At 38.4% G+C, this 13,426-nt stretch overlaps 1 protein-coding gene across 5 annotated transcripts in view; it reads left to right on the top strand.

Annotated features, from left to right (window-relative positions):
- The window catches only part of ankhd1 (ankyrin repeat and KH domain containing 1), a 30,250-nt gene that overhangs the window by 5,143 nt on the left and 11,681 nt on the right, over positions 1-13,426 (top strand). The window contains exons 3-12 of one of the 5 annotated variants that reach the window (XM_084942640.1): positions 9,527-9,683; positions 9,836-9,998; positions 10,125-10,272; positions 10,356-10,589; positions 11,003-11,097; positions 11,723-11,878; positions 12,193-12,274; positions 12,419-12,610; positions 12,710-12,819; positions 13,125-13,212. In XM_084942640.1, the coding sequence (XP_084798766.1) occupies positions 9,527-9,683; positions 9,836-9,998; positions 10,125-10,272; positions 10,356-10,589; positions 11,003-11,097; positions 11,723-11,878; positions 12,193-12,274; positions 12,419-12,610; positions 12,710-12,819; positions 13,125-13,212 (1,425 nt within the window). Of the gene's footprint in view, positions 1-9,526; positions 9,684-9,835; positions 9,999-10,124; positions 10,273-10,355; positions 10,590-11,002; positions 11,098-11,714; positions 11,879-12,192; positions 12,275-12,418; positions 12,611-12,709; positions 12,820-13,124; positions 13,213-13,426 lie in introns of all 5 variants that reach the window. The other 4 variants (XM_084942634.1, XM_084942652.1, XM_084942647.1 and 1 more) reach the window with 4 other exon arrangements.

A 13,426-nucleotide genomic window follows, 5' to 3' on the forward strand; every position in this document is an offset into this window, starting at 1 on the left:
TCTTATTACAAGTAGCTGAAATAGTGGATGTTCCCAATTCTTTTGGAGGAATTTTGAGAGGTCAATAAAGCTCCCATTTCATTAACATTGACGTATGAAACAGTTGCCATAAATGCTAACCTGGTCAGCTCACACTTTAACATTAACTGTTAAACTGTTAGGTATTTTCTGATAGTCACCTTAGCCATCTGTTGTCATTAAGACTGGCTATGGTTAATTATAAAACAATAATGTCAATGTTGGAGCTAGGCAGCAAATGTTATCAGTTCTGCTTGCTTAAATTGAGGCGAAGAAAAGTGTTCTATTAAGTAGACAAACAGTGACAGTCTACCTTACCATCAAAAAATATGGCGGTCACCATACTGTTTTTTTTTTGTTTTTGTTTTTTTTTTTACATTTTTAATTCTATTTTAGGAGGGGTGTGGGGGTCAAGTTATGTTGCTGTATTTTTTCCATTATGTCAAACATCTGCCTCCAGCCTCTCTCTCATTCACTGTTCACACTGCTCTGCGTTAGTCTGGATCTCCTTACATCCTCAGCTCTGCGCTCCAGAATTGAAACCCATCTAATTTAGCTGCTCTTTATTTGCTCAGATTTGTTCTCCACACTCTGCAAAAATGCTCTGTAAACGCAACCCAAATTCTGCATGTGTCCTTAATTAGCTCTGTCAAGGCTCAATATTCCATCCGTGACTCACGGTTTTCTACCTGCTGAATTAATGACAGCAGATGGCCAATGTGGTTATTGGGTAATTGCTAATAGTTATGTGGCTAATATGTGCATTGGCCAGGTTAAGATTGAAGATCACTGTTTACTGCTTACATGTTGGTGAAACAGGAGCTTTATTGACCTCTTTAAAGTCCTCCTAAAGCGTTGTGAAAGTTAACTTTTTCAGCTATTAGTGAGGGGAGGAGCTGTGTGCCTATCTGGCCACAGTGGCGCCGTGTGTCAACTGGAGACAAAACACCACTGTCTGTATTGATATAGTTACAAATAAATGTTGTAATTTGATATTAGTTTTAGTATTGATTTAATATCTGAGTATCATTTTAACAACCGTAATCTTACCCCTAATTGAGTGTAGTGGTATTTTGGCCAAATATAACTTTATTTATACATACATACATACATACATACATACATACATACATACATACATTTTTTTTTTTTTTTTTTTAAAAATAGGATTTTTTGTGGTTTGGTAAATTAGTGATTGCATATGAGAAATGGCTTAAAGTGTCCACAGTATAATGGTATGCAAGTTTGCCTTTTGGAGCTGTTAAAATGTGGTAGTAAATGTAAACAGTTAAAGAGTGAACTGGACATGTGACTTCTGTTATCGTTCAGCAGTTAAAATATTACCCACTTTTATAACGTTTAGCAAACTGTAAACGAAACCATAGCCTAAAAATGAGTTGAACCAAGCTGTTGATCAGGAGAATTTTACACCCCTCCTAAGTAAATTGAACTAGCTTTACTAGTTGTGACATGGTAATAATTTATACTAAGCATACATGGTTGAGTCCTGCAGGGATGTCATATGCAAACATGAAATAAGTGTTTGATCAGGTTAAATATGCCGGTGGCAAATTCGGATTATTTTAGTAACTACATTAACAATTGTTTCTGTAGTTTTAATTAAATGTTCCTTGTTGTGTTATGTTTTATAGAGACTGTAAATGCTCAGACTTAATTACAAGAAATGCATGGTGTAAGACAAGTCGCACATGGATTATAAATGAAGGCTACTGTTACCAGTAGCCATACTTGTATGTACTTGCGTAATATCTCCCTTTCTCTTTACTTCTTAATGTAGATGTAGTGAAAAAATAAACAACAACAACCAAAAATAACCTGAGAAAACAAAGAGTCATAGTTAGGGTAGCAGGATGTTCACAGATGGGCACTACTGCAACCTTACAGATCCTCTTGTCTTCAGCCCAAATGATTTGTCCTCTATTTCCACACTTTGATTTTGCAGACTGTGGGGCAGATTCCTTGATATTCACTTCCCTGATATAGTCCATCTTAAATGAATAGAAGCACAATAGTGCTTTAATTTGAATTTGCAATGAACTGAACTGAGTTCATAGTGACACATTTTCTGAAGTTTTCCTAAACCCAAGTAATGATTTCTACAACAATGTTGTTTCATGTTTGTAATGTTCAGTAGTTTGTTTGTTTTTTTCAGTCTTGGCACAACTCAAAGAAACACTTCTGTACTACATGTCATAAAATCCCCTAAATTCATAGCAGTTGTACATTGACAAACCTAACTGATAAATTGTCAAAGTAAGATATTTCTTTAGTTTCCAGTGAATGTTGAGTCATTTCAAATATTTTATTTTATTTTTTTATTTTAGTTTGTATTTTGAGCTAACCAGAATTTTTATTCCTGCAAAGTTAAGTCTCAGTGGCATGCTATTGTTTGTTTTCTACCAAATCAGCTCACTGACCTTTTGCAAGTTGATCTTAATGCTAGATGTAAAAAAAAAAAGAAAAAAAAGAAAAAAAAAAAAGGTGTTTTTGAAGCTGAACTCACCTTTCCCCAGCTTTTCTTCTTGCCTGCATAAAATTAAAAATTCACCCTTGTTTCTCACTCTTTGGGTCACATGATGTAAGAAATTGTTCAAATAATAACTACTGGGTGGCACAATCTTTAACAGGGCAGGCAGCACAACAATTTGGTAACATAATTTGAAGAACTAATAATTACATGTGGTACAACATTATACTGCAGAAGTAACATGCTAGGTAGCATCACAGTTTGCTAGCAGTTTAAAGGTTTGCTCTTTTTAGAAAAGTAACAGCAGATGAAGAAGAGGGACTGCAAGTGAAGTTTAAAAAAAACACAACACTCAGACTTTTTCAGTAATAAAGAAAAATTGTTTTGCTATGTTTTTGATCTCACTGTCACAGCAACAGGGTACTAGGTGAGGTAAAGATAACACATTACATGAACCTAACAGGTGTTTTTTTTCCCCAAACAATAGAATAGTTTGTGCAATAAAATCTGGAAGTATAAGTTCACATGGTAATTGTTTCAAAGCTACACTTTGGTGTTGCAGTGGAAGTGAATGCTAAGGAGCCATGTGTCGGCTTTGTTTAGAAACGGAGGCAACAAAAGTGTCCGTACATATAACTGACTCTAAAGCCAGGAATAAAAGGTTTGATATTCCTGTTCTGTTTAATTCGGCTGTTATGGCATTAAAGTTTTTAATGTTATTTTGTTTATTATATATCTTATTATATATAAAAACTATAAATATCTACTTGTGCAGAAATATTAATAATAATGATACCAGGTTACTGTGAAACTGCCAGACTCTTAAATAACCATTGTGCCTTTAAAAAAAAAAAAAAAAAAAAAAAAGGGGGAAAAAAAAAAAATCTGTTGAGGTAGCTGTTGTGAAATGCCTCCAAAATGCTAAAGCTTTGTTCTTGGCTTCTTCTATGCTATGTTACCTCTCTTGCTAGCGCCCCATACACTGCTTCTGACCCGTGACATAGTAAACAGAGCATATAGCTGAACTTAATAAATCGTCCACATTTATTTACCTGCTGACACAGATACCTGATCCAGCTGTTTGACTCAGGATGGGATCAAGATCAGTTCATCCTGTCATCAGCCTTGATTGAAGTGCTCTAATAAGCATTCAGCAGTCATGCACGCTTGCATGCACTGGCTGTAGTGGGCTTTGATAACCATCAGTACTGCTGCAAAGATGTAACTTGGGCTGTCTTATATGGGTAGGAAAAATTGTTCCTGTATGCTTCAGAGAGTCAAGGTAACACACTGTATGTTGAAAACTTGAACAAAGCTTGGTGTAAAAGTAACAAACATGATGTGCAGTAGAAATTGTGGCCTCTGAATGTGTGTGGTGACAGTGATTCATGCTACCAGCTCAGCCTTTTCCTTTAAGAAGATGGCCTTGTGGCCCCTTAATGTGGAAATGTCTGTGTCAGAAGTACCTTTAACCGCATGAAGCCACAGCCTCTGTAAAGTCATCACTGTAGTTGGGTCCAGAGTTTAAAGAGGAGTTGCTAGTTATGAGTCAGGCTAGATTAAACAGGGTTTACTTACACCAGTTGTGGTTTTCTTGTACTGTGCCAGGACAAGATTGTCAACCCCTCCCAACCCCCCTACAGGCCTGCCCTCACACAGCGTTTAACAATCTGGGTCCCAAGTACACTTCACTTTTTCTCAGCATTTCAGTTCCCACCTCTTGCATTTCTTCTTTTATGCACACAGCCTAAAAGAAACACTGCTGCAAAGCACAAAGATGGCAACTAAGGAATGTATTTCAGGGCTAAAGTGGGGCATTTTCTTTTGGACTGCTGTTCTCTTATAGAACTTTTAGATTTAATAGCACTGATTTTACATGGAGGCAGCTGTTGTTGAGGAGGGTGTTGGTGCTCCAAGTTTGGGCTTGGTTACTACATGTATACCTTGAGTCAGCCCACTACACAGCAGGCACACTAGACAAATTAACTGGAATCAAGGGGTAAAATGTGCTCAGGCACATTATGAATTACCTTGCTGAGTGCACACTTGGTCTAAAATCAGAGGTTCTGCCTATCATGGCTAGTAGCCACAGGTCTGGAGGGTTGCGTCTATGCATGCATGCACGCACCAGGTATTGGGATAAAATCTGCTAATATGCTGTGGGATTAATGTGATCTTTGACTGCTAAGTGTATTTGGACACAAGTCCAAATTTTTATTTTATTTTTTATTTTTTTGCCGTTTTCCTAAAACTTTCAAAACTTCTAGATTAGCCCATAAAAGCTGATTTTATTTCTTTTGTTTTATTTTATTTCTTTTATTTTTAACTTGAGGAGGTGATGATTTAGTAACGATGCTTGGTCATTGTAGCATCTACATAAGTGATTTAACATATCATTTGAAAACTTGATTAGGATTACAAGAAACTGTTAACCATCACAGTCTACACAGTGGTATTTCTGCCCTTTAGCCAGCATCACTAAAGGGGCAAATGTTTTCTAGCAGACTGACCAGATGTATACCACTTTATGCTTACCCCTGTTGCATGGGGGTGTTATTGAAAAATGATGTCATATCCGCTGGTGTCTGCCACTGTTTTTGTATCAGGTCAGCTGGTCGTGCATCCCTCAATTTTTTTTAACTTGGCATGTTGTATCTCTGTCGGTTGACACTCTGCCAAGATTTCCCCAATGTCTTTGCTTTTGGCTTTGACCTCTTCTCCTACATTGGTGCTGTTCTGGTGGTGACACCTGTTGTTCAGGAGAATACTGCAGCAGCTTCCTGTGCTTTCTGGCAAGTGTAAATAAATAAAATAAATAAAAATAAATAAAGGGAATGTAGAATGTTGCAGCAGTGCGGAGGGTACACTGGTGCTGTGTGACTGTGCAGAACAGTTTAGTTTTTCTAGTTTTCAGTTGTGGCACAGAGGGTTACTGGGAGAGGGTTTGGGGCAATGTTGTCAGTTAATATTTGCAACTTAATCATTCGAAACTGTTCAATAAGCCACAATTTTTCAGACAGTTTTGAGAGTTGCAGACAGTTGAGACAACAAAAACTGGAAATATTGGAATGGTGCATTTTTGCTTGGCTGTGTTGGCAGCCAGGATTCTCAGTCTGTGTCTTTGACCCATCTTTTCACATGCAGTATACATGTATAGAATATATCAACATCTGTGACTGTCCCATTCCTACAAAATGACGGATGATGTTTGTTAAAAAGACCAGGTTGTTATGGAACTCTGGATCTACATAGATTAAAGCAGAGATGATACTTTTATTTTGATACTCTGGGGTCCACCCAGGTCCCAATGTCATAAACTTTGCCATGAGTAAGTTGCATGAGGGTCTATCCAAACGTCTATGTGCCTACCTGAGGTTTTTGTGATTACGGCAACTTGTTGAATTTACATTACAATGCAACGACTGCGCATGCGCCTTTGAAGAAGTATAACAGGAATGAGTACTCGGCTGTTGGGTCTCCAGTTGTCTTTGTCTGCAAAAGTGCATAATCCAGGTTTAACGCTTTTAAATTAAATTAACTCAAAAATCTTCTCCACCCCACACTGTGCCATCAAACACAGATCATGAATATGGGAACTACATATATTGTGAATTATGCAAGTCTTAAGTGTCAGTATTTTTATCAAAAATGGACTTGCACACCTACTATTTCATGAGTGGTGGCAGTGGTTGAGCTTAGCAAATGAATGAAAGTGAAGTGACATATAAATATATACATGATACACATATCACATAAGAATCATTTAAAACTGTTTATCAAATTCTTTTATAATCAAGTTAGATTTTAAATTAAATTATTCCTTAGAGCTAAATGTGTGTAGACCTTTTTTTCCAGAGCGCTCCTGTTGAAAAGTCTCAGGATTGCAGCAGCAGCACTTTTGAGATCACCAGTTTATCAAAACATAATTGTTTCTAGCAATTATCCCGTTGTGTACTTTTTAAGAGTTGAAACCCTTTCATTTTCTGTCTGGGGTTCCCTTGTTGCTCTGTGTGGGGAAAATTATATCAAAAGAGCTTGCTTTCATGCTGCTGCTGCAAATACAAAGCCTAGTTTATTACAGTTACATCCTCAGATTCAGTTCCTGCCCCTTTGTCATGTTTTGGCAGTTACTTGATCCTTTTTTTTCCTCCTACAGGAGAGCCACCATGATTTTGCATTCAAACATTATACTGAAAAACTGGTTTTAATAGATTAGTGGCTGCTCTTATTCCACATTACCCAGACACCAGAGACTTTACTGGTACTGCAAATGAAAGTTCATGAAATAACGAATGACATGCAATTAAATGTTCATTTGAAGTAAGTTGACTTAAAGTTTACGTACCTAGACGCACAAAGAAATAAGTGGTCTAAACTAGAGTGTCTGCTTAGTTTAACAACATTAAGATGAGCTCATGCTCATCCCATTCTGAGATTTTTAAGATCTCTGGCTCTCACTAGCTAGTTTAATTCTACATTAAGACCTCTTAAATGAGGGGAAGGGCGGGTTGCTCAGATGTAATTAATGGCCACAAAATATCACACTAAGTTATTAGACAGCGCTTACTAGCAGTATTATTGGTTGGTTTTACCTAGAAGGCAACTCATTTTCTCTGAAATAGTACTAATGGTTTCGTCTGACGTATTGTTAGGATAGCTTACATTTTGATCTAGTTGTTCATTTCATTGCACGTAAATGCTTCAAGAATGATTCCTGTTAGACTGGTGTCGGTGCCAGTTATGTTTTCAGTAGGCATTTGGTGTATATACACTTGTCCTGATAAATTTTATTTTAGTTTAACATGATAAAAGATAGATGGTGTTGTACGTGTAAACATGGCAGCGTTGTAGGTGGAGCTGAGCAGGAACAAGTGCTTATGTGTAAACACAGTGAAGAAGGTCTTTTAAATTGATGTTTTGACTGAAATTCTTGACTCATTCACTACTTCCTGCTCTGTTTAGTAGTTATATGTAGAGGATTATACACAGGAGAAGGGATTTGGTGACGGCTGATACCTAACCAATTTATTCCTGTTTAGTGAATGAAGTGTTTGTGTTCTCTGAGGAAAAACACGATAAAATAAAACATTAATGATCAACTTCCTTGACCTCTTTCCTTGTGCATATGAGACTGTTGTGAAATCTTTGTCTGAGAGTGGTGCTAAGTTTAGCCCGAGTCAGTGGTGAGAAAACACAACCTTAAGGACTGAAGCGGTCTTGTGCCTGGTTAATGGATGGGTTGAAGTTGAGGCCGAAAGGTTTAAAGCCAACTTTATTTATTTTTTTCCCTTTTTTTTTCTTCATTTTTACACACGTCTGTAAAATGCACACTGTTACTCCTCTCACAAGTGGTTTGCTGGTTTGGAAATGTTCATTGTTTTCCCTTGAGAGATCTTCCTCTGTAGGTCATTAGCAAAAGCAGTTGTTTTCATTTTGCTGCTGCTTGCCTTGCACTCTGGTCATTGACTTTTCTTCTTTTTCATGACAAAATAGACGCACAGACTTTTTTTTTTCCTGTCATATTGCATTGTGTTTTCTTCAGTTCTTCTCTTGCTTGCTGGCCACTGTTCCTAACACAGCATTTTCTCTCATGGTCACTGCTTTTTACCCATCTATAATTCACACAGGATGAGACGGTTTTCTCTTCGAACATTAACAGCTTGACTCTACATCGGTTCGTATACACTACTGATCAAAAGTTTGGAACGAATCGGAACGTGCTAAAAGATTTAAATAAGTATGAAAAGAAGAGAAAGGATCTTATTTTCATGTTCATTATTTAACCTTGAAGTATTTGAATTGAAGCACATCAATTGTGAGATCTGACATCTGTCAGTCAAGGTAGAGGAAATGTGTCTAGGAAAGTGTGAGATTTGAACAAGAAAAGTTTTATTTCCAAACTACTTGTTTTAATAAAACACCAGTTTGCTGGTATTGTAATAATGAAATCACCACCAAAGTAATGCTAATTGTCAGTCCTATTGTAGGACGCTAGACTGTAACATACAGGAAGTGCACATTAATATTAAACTAATTTAACTTGAAGTCATTTTCAAGAAGCTTGTCTTTATGGCAAAATTATATTCAGTAAATATCAGAGTTTCTCAGCAGTGTCACATTGCAGTTCATTTAATGACTTAAGGAAAACTGCAAAATTTTGACTCCAAACCTTTGAGCCTTGGTGTATACAACAGCTTCATTTCACTGGTATTATTGTTCTGAACACAAAGTACTGTGCAAACGTCTCAAATCATTTCTTTTTATTTTGTTTCCAATGAGCCAAAGTGTCGTGTCATTTTTTTTTTTTTTTTTTTTTTACATATATATACACATTTTATTTTTAAATAATCTTGAGCAATAGGTCTCCAGGCTTTCTAAATGGCTCCGTTTGACATTGGCCAGTACTTGTACCTGATTGTTTTACAGAGGATTTGTTTTCCTCCAAAGAAGAGATTTGAATGTCCTTCAAGAACTATTAATGAAGACTACTTAGTCTTACACAGAAAGCCTGACTAAGAGTTCCGGCTGTGTTTGGGGAAAAAATGGCAAATACTGACTTAAAAACTCGTTAGATTTGTACAAACTATTTGTTATGTTTGTACATCTCAATAAATCGCTGCACCTTTTTCCCGTTTTCCTAGCCCAGCATAAAGAAATGAAGACTGACTTAAGACTTTTGCACAGCGCAGTAGATACTCCCATTATTCCCCTTTTTATTGTGTACCTTACTATTTGATAAAGAAATTGCGACTCTTAGGTGGTTTATTGAAAAAAGATATATTAAGCCACATTAACAAATGCTTGTGTTTTCTGTGTGATTTTTTTTTTTTTTCTTTTTCTATTCATTTTTTAAAATTTTTTTTATTTTTTTTATTGATTTTTTTCCTCTTTGTGTTTGCTGCTACTAACCCTGGATTGGATTTGCTGGACTGGACTTGCTTCTTCATCTGGTCTGGTGTGGTTGTGCTCCCCTGTGGTTTGCATTGCCCTATGCACCTCTGCCCTTTTGGTGTTCGGCAGGCATCGGTAAACTGTCCACTGCCGATGGTAAAGCTTTTGCAGACCCCGAGGTGCTACGGCGACTGACGTCATCTGTGAGTTGTGCCCTGGACGAGGCCGCAGCCGCCCTCACCCGGATGAGAGCTGAAAACACACTCAATGCCGGCCAAGCAGACAAGTATGTATCTCGCTCACACCATCAACTCACTCTCTGCTTCATAAACAATATATATGAGCATGCGTGTGTGTCTCTTTGCTGCCTGGAAGTAATTGTGTTGTTGTGAGGGGTGTGTGTGTGTTCACCTGCCACAGTGGCAGTAATTGTAGCAGTCTGGTTATTTTCAGCCGTAGTTTAGCAGAGGCGTGTTCGGATGGGGATGTCAACGCCGTGCGCAAATTGCTGGATGAGGGCCGGAGCGTCAATGAGCACACAGAGGAAGGGGAGAGCTTGCTGTGTCTCGCCTGCTCGGCTGGCTACTATGAACTTGCACAGGTATGGAAGAGGTTAGATTGGTGTCCGGATTAAGTTACTGCTAAATACTTAAGGGGCTGTATTCCTTTGACAAGCCTATGAATATATATATTTTTTTCTTCTTTTTTTTCTTCTCTCTATTCTTAGGTTTTGTTGGCTATGCATGCCAATGTGGAGGACAGGGGCATCAAGGGGGATATAACACCACTCATGGCTGCTGCCAGTGGAGGTTATGTGGACATTGTCAAACTACTACTTGTCCATGGGGCAGATGTCAATGCCCAGTCCTCTACTGGTAAGACTACTTTAACTTCTCTATTTATAAACCATTTAATGTGACTTCAAAACACACGGTATAATCTCACTTCTGTCTTTCAGGCAACACAGCTTTGACGTATGCATGTGCCGGTGGCTTCGTGGATGTGGTGAAGGTGCTGCTCAAAGAGGGTGCTAACATTGAGGACCACAACGAGAACGGACACACACCTCTCATGGAGGCGGCCAGTGCTGGCCACGTAGAAGTGGCCAGGGTACTATTGGAGTATGGCGCTGGTATCAACACACACTCCAATGAGTTCAAGGAGAGTGCTCTCACACTTGCGTGCTACAAAGGTCAGTATTTAAGTATGGAACTTGTATCCCTAGGTTAGTTTTTATGTTGAGGGTTTATTTTTAGAAAGGAGTAAACGTGCATTGTCCTTTCACTTTTTTAGTTGTTATGCAATTTAGCGCCCTCTTTACCAAGACAACTAATACTGTTTTAAAATAAAGCTCTTACATAAGTTCTGTTAGCTATCCTAACAGTCGGCTACTCTTTAAAATTCAGCTGGTTATTTTATTTTTCATTTTAATGAAATGTTTTTTAAAAAAAAGTCTACATCTTAAGATCAGTAAAATTGGCGTACTTGCAGTCGACTCTGAACTGATCTAACTTGCTACTTTTCCCCCAGTGGCAGGCTACTCCCATAACCTTGTCCAAAGGCCTGTAAAAGATTAATTACATTGATTTTGTTTGTCCTCTGCAGGTCACTTGGATATGGTGCGTTTTCTCTTGGAGGCCGGAGCAGACCAGGAACACAAAACGGATGAGATGCACACGGCGCTGATGGAGGCCTGCATGGTAAGCATCTGACCTAAAACCTCACTTGACATTTCACACCCCAAACCACTTGTTATGACTTTGTATTTGTAACTATAAACAGACAGTGCATACATTGAAGTAATCGGCATGGTCAAGAATGAATTGCTTTATATATCTTAGACTCCCTTTTGTGTCTCAGTACAGCTCAAACAAAATAAACTTTAATATTAAATTTAAAAAAAAATAACATCAGAAGCATAACAGCAGGTCTTATTCAGTGTCCAAACCCAACAGAGTTCTGTTAATGGTTGGGTACTCGCATGGTTAAATGGGAGAAAAGTGGACTGAAAGAAGATTTTAATAATTTACACCATCTCCCCTGTGCTAATTGATTTTTATCTTGTTTGCAGACCAGTCGCGCTAAATAATTGTGGAAGGGGTGTGCAGTTTTCTGTAAACATTAATTGTGCTATTGTCGATGGAACTGTACAGCAAGGTTTTAGATGCCTCTTCCATCAGTCTGCTAAAATGTCACTTTTCTTCTTTCTCGTTTTAAACACTTTTTCAAATTGATGGTTTAAATTAATGTAGCTTGACTAGAAATTGATACGTGTATTTATTCAGGTGCTTATCTCTATATTCTCTGTGTGTCTCGCTGTCCCAGGATGGCCATGTGGAGGTGGCACGGCTGCTGTTGGACAGCGGTGCGCAAGTCAACATGCCAGCTGATTCCTTTGAGTCGCCCCTTACCCTGGCAGCTTGTGGAGGACATGTGGAGCTGGCAGCCTTGCTTATAGAGAGAGGAGCCAACTTGGAGGAGGTATGCAAAGAGACACTTTAAAAACAAATCGAAAAAAAATTGTATAGCTGTAGATAGATTTGCTGTGAAGATATACTATGAATGCTCAAAACCAAAAAGTGTCGGTCCTTTTAAACAATAGTGTTTGCTTCCAAAATTGGAAAACGGCTAATTTTTCACTGTTATCTAAAATGTAAATGACAACATTGATGTAACTGGCTAAATGCAGTTGGATGAAAATTTCCATCCACATAGTCAGGGTTGTGTCCGTGTAACCTGAGAGTCATTTTCACCCTTATGTTTTCTTATCTGATGATGCTTCTGTTTGTGTCCAGGTTAATGATGAGGGCTACACTCCCCTGATGGAGGCTGCCAGAGAAGGCCATGAGGAGATGGTAGCACTGCTGCTGGCTCAAGGTAGCAGCCTTTGTTCTTGCATCTCTGAAACACCATAAATTTTAAAGAAAACTAACAATTTTGACATGATCACAGTCGGTTATCATTATGTTTTCCCATTTTAGTAGCTGAATATAACGAAACTGCTCTTGCTCTGTCGTCTAGGTGCTAACATCAATGCCCAGACAGAGGAGACCCAGGAGACCGCTTTGACCCTAGCATGTTGTGGAGGCTTTTTAGAAGTGGCTGACTTCCTCATTAAGGCAGGGGCAGACATTGAGCTGGGCTGCTCTACCCCGCTAATGGAAGCTGCACAAGAAGGCCATCTGGAATTGGTGAAATACCTACTGGCTGCAGGTGGGCAAGGAAGAAGATGCAGCAATGGTAGAAAGAAAAGACACATCAAAAATGTCTTAGACTCTTGAGCTCACACTCCTGTAACTTTTTCTCGTTCAGGAGCAAACGTTCATGCCACGACGGCAACTGGCGATACAGCACTGACGTATGCGTGTGAGAACGGACACACTGATGTGGCAGACGTGCTACTGCAGGCTGGAGCCAATTTGGTACGCCGTACTCTTAAATCCTCTTAGTCACTTATGATTTGCCCTGCTTTTAAAAAAAAAAAAAAAAAAAAAAATGTATTTACATAAACATTGGTTCAAGTGACAGCGGGGCAAGAAAAGATATGTAAAAGTTTTTTGTGTGTAAATGTATATTGATTGAACTGAGCATCTTCTATTGTGTAAAGCAAGACCTTTACCTTGTAGAACCTGCACCTACAGCAGCAGTTTTCAAGATGAATACAGATTATAGCCATTTTGTTTAACTTCTGTGTTGAACTCAAATCCACTTCATCTTTTTCCTTTAGGAGCATGAGTCTGAAGGGGGACGGACGCCCTTAATGAAGGCAGCGAGGGCAGGGCATCTCTGTACAGTGCAATTTCTTATCAGCAAAGGTGCGTAACTGAGTAGCTCTTGGATTTAAATACAGGTATTTGAGGGGAAAAAATGCATATCTAACCTCCTGTAGAGTTCGAGAATTGCCTCTCTTGAAAGGGGAAGTAGATTGTTTATATGGGAGGGTTTTTTTTTTTTTTTTTCTGCACATCTGTCACTTAAACTATGATTAATTGAAGTGAATAAATTATGTCATTGCATGAAGGGATGAGA

This window comes from Perissodus microlepis, chromosome 2, assembly GCF_051167445.1.
Source record: "Perissodus microlepis isolate ML-2025 ecotype Zambia chromosome 2, ASM5116744v1, whole genome shotgun sequence".
Classification (NCBI taxonomy): Eukaryota; Metazoa; Chordata; class Actinopteri; order Cichliformes; family Cichlidae; genus Perissodus; species Perissodus microlepis.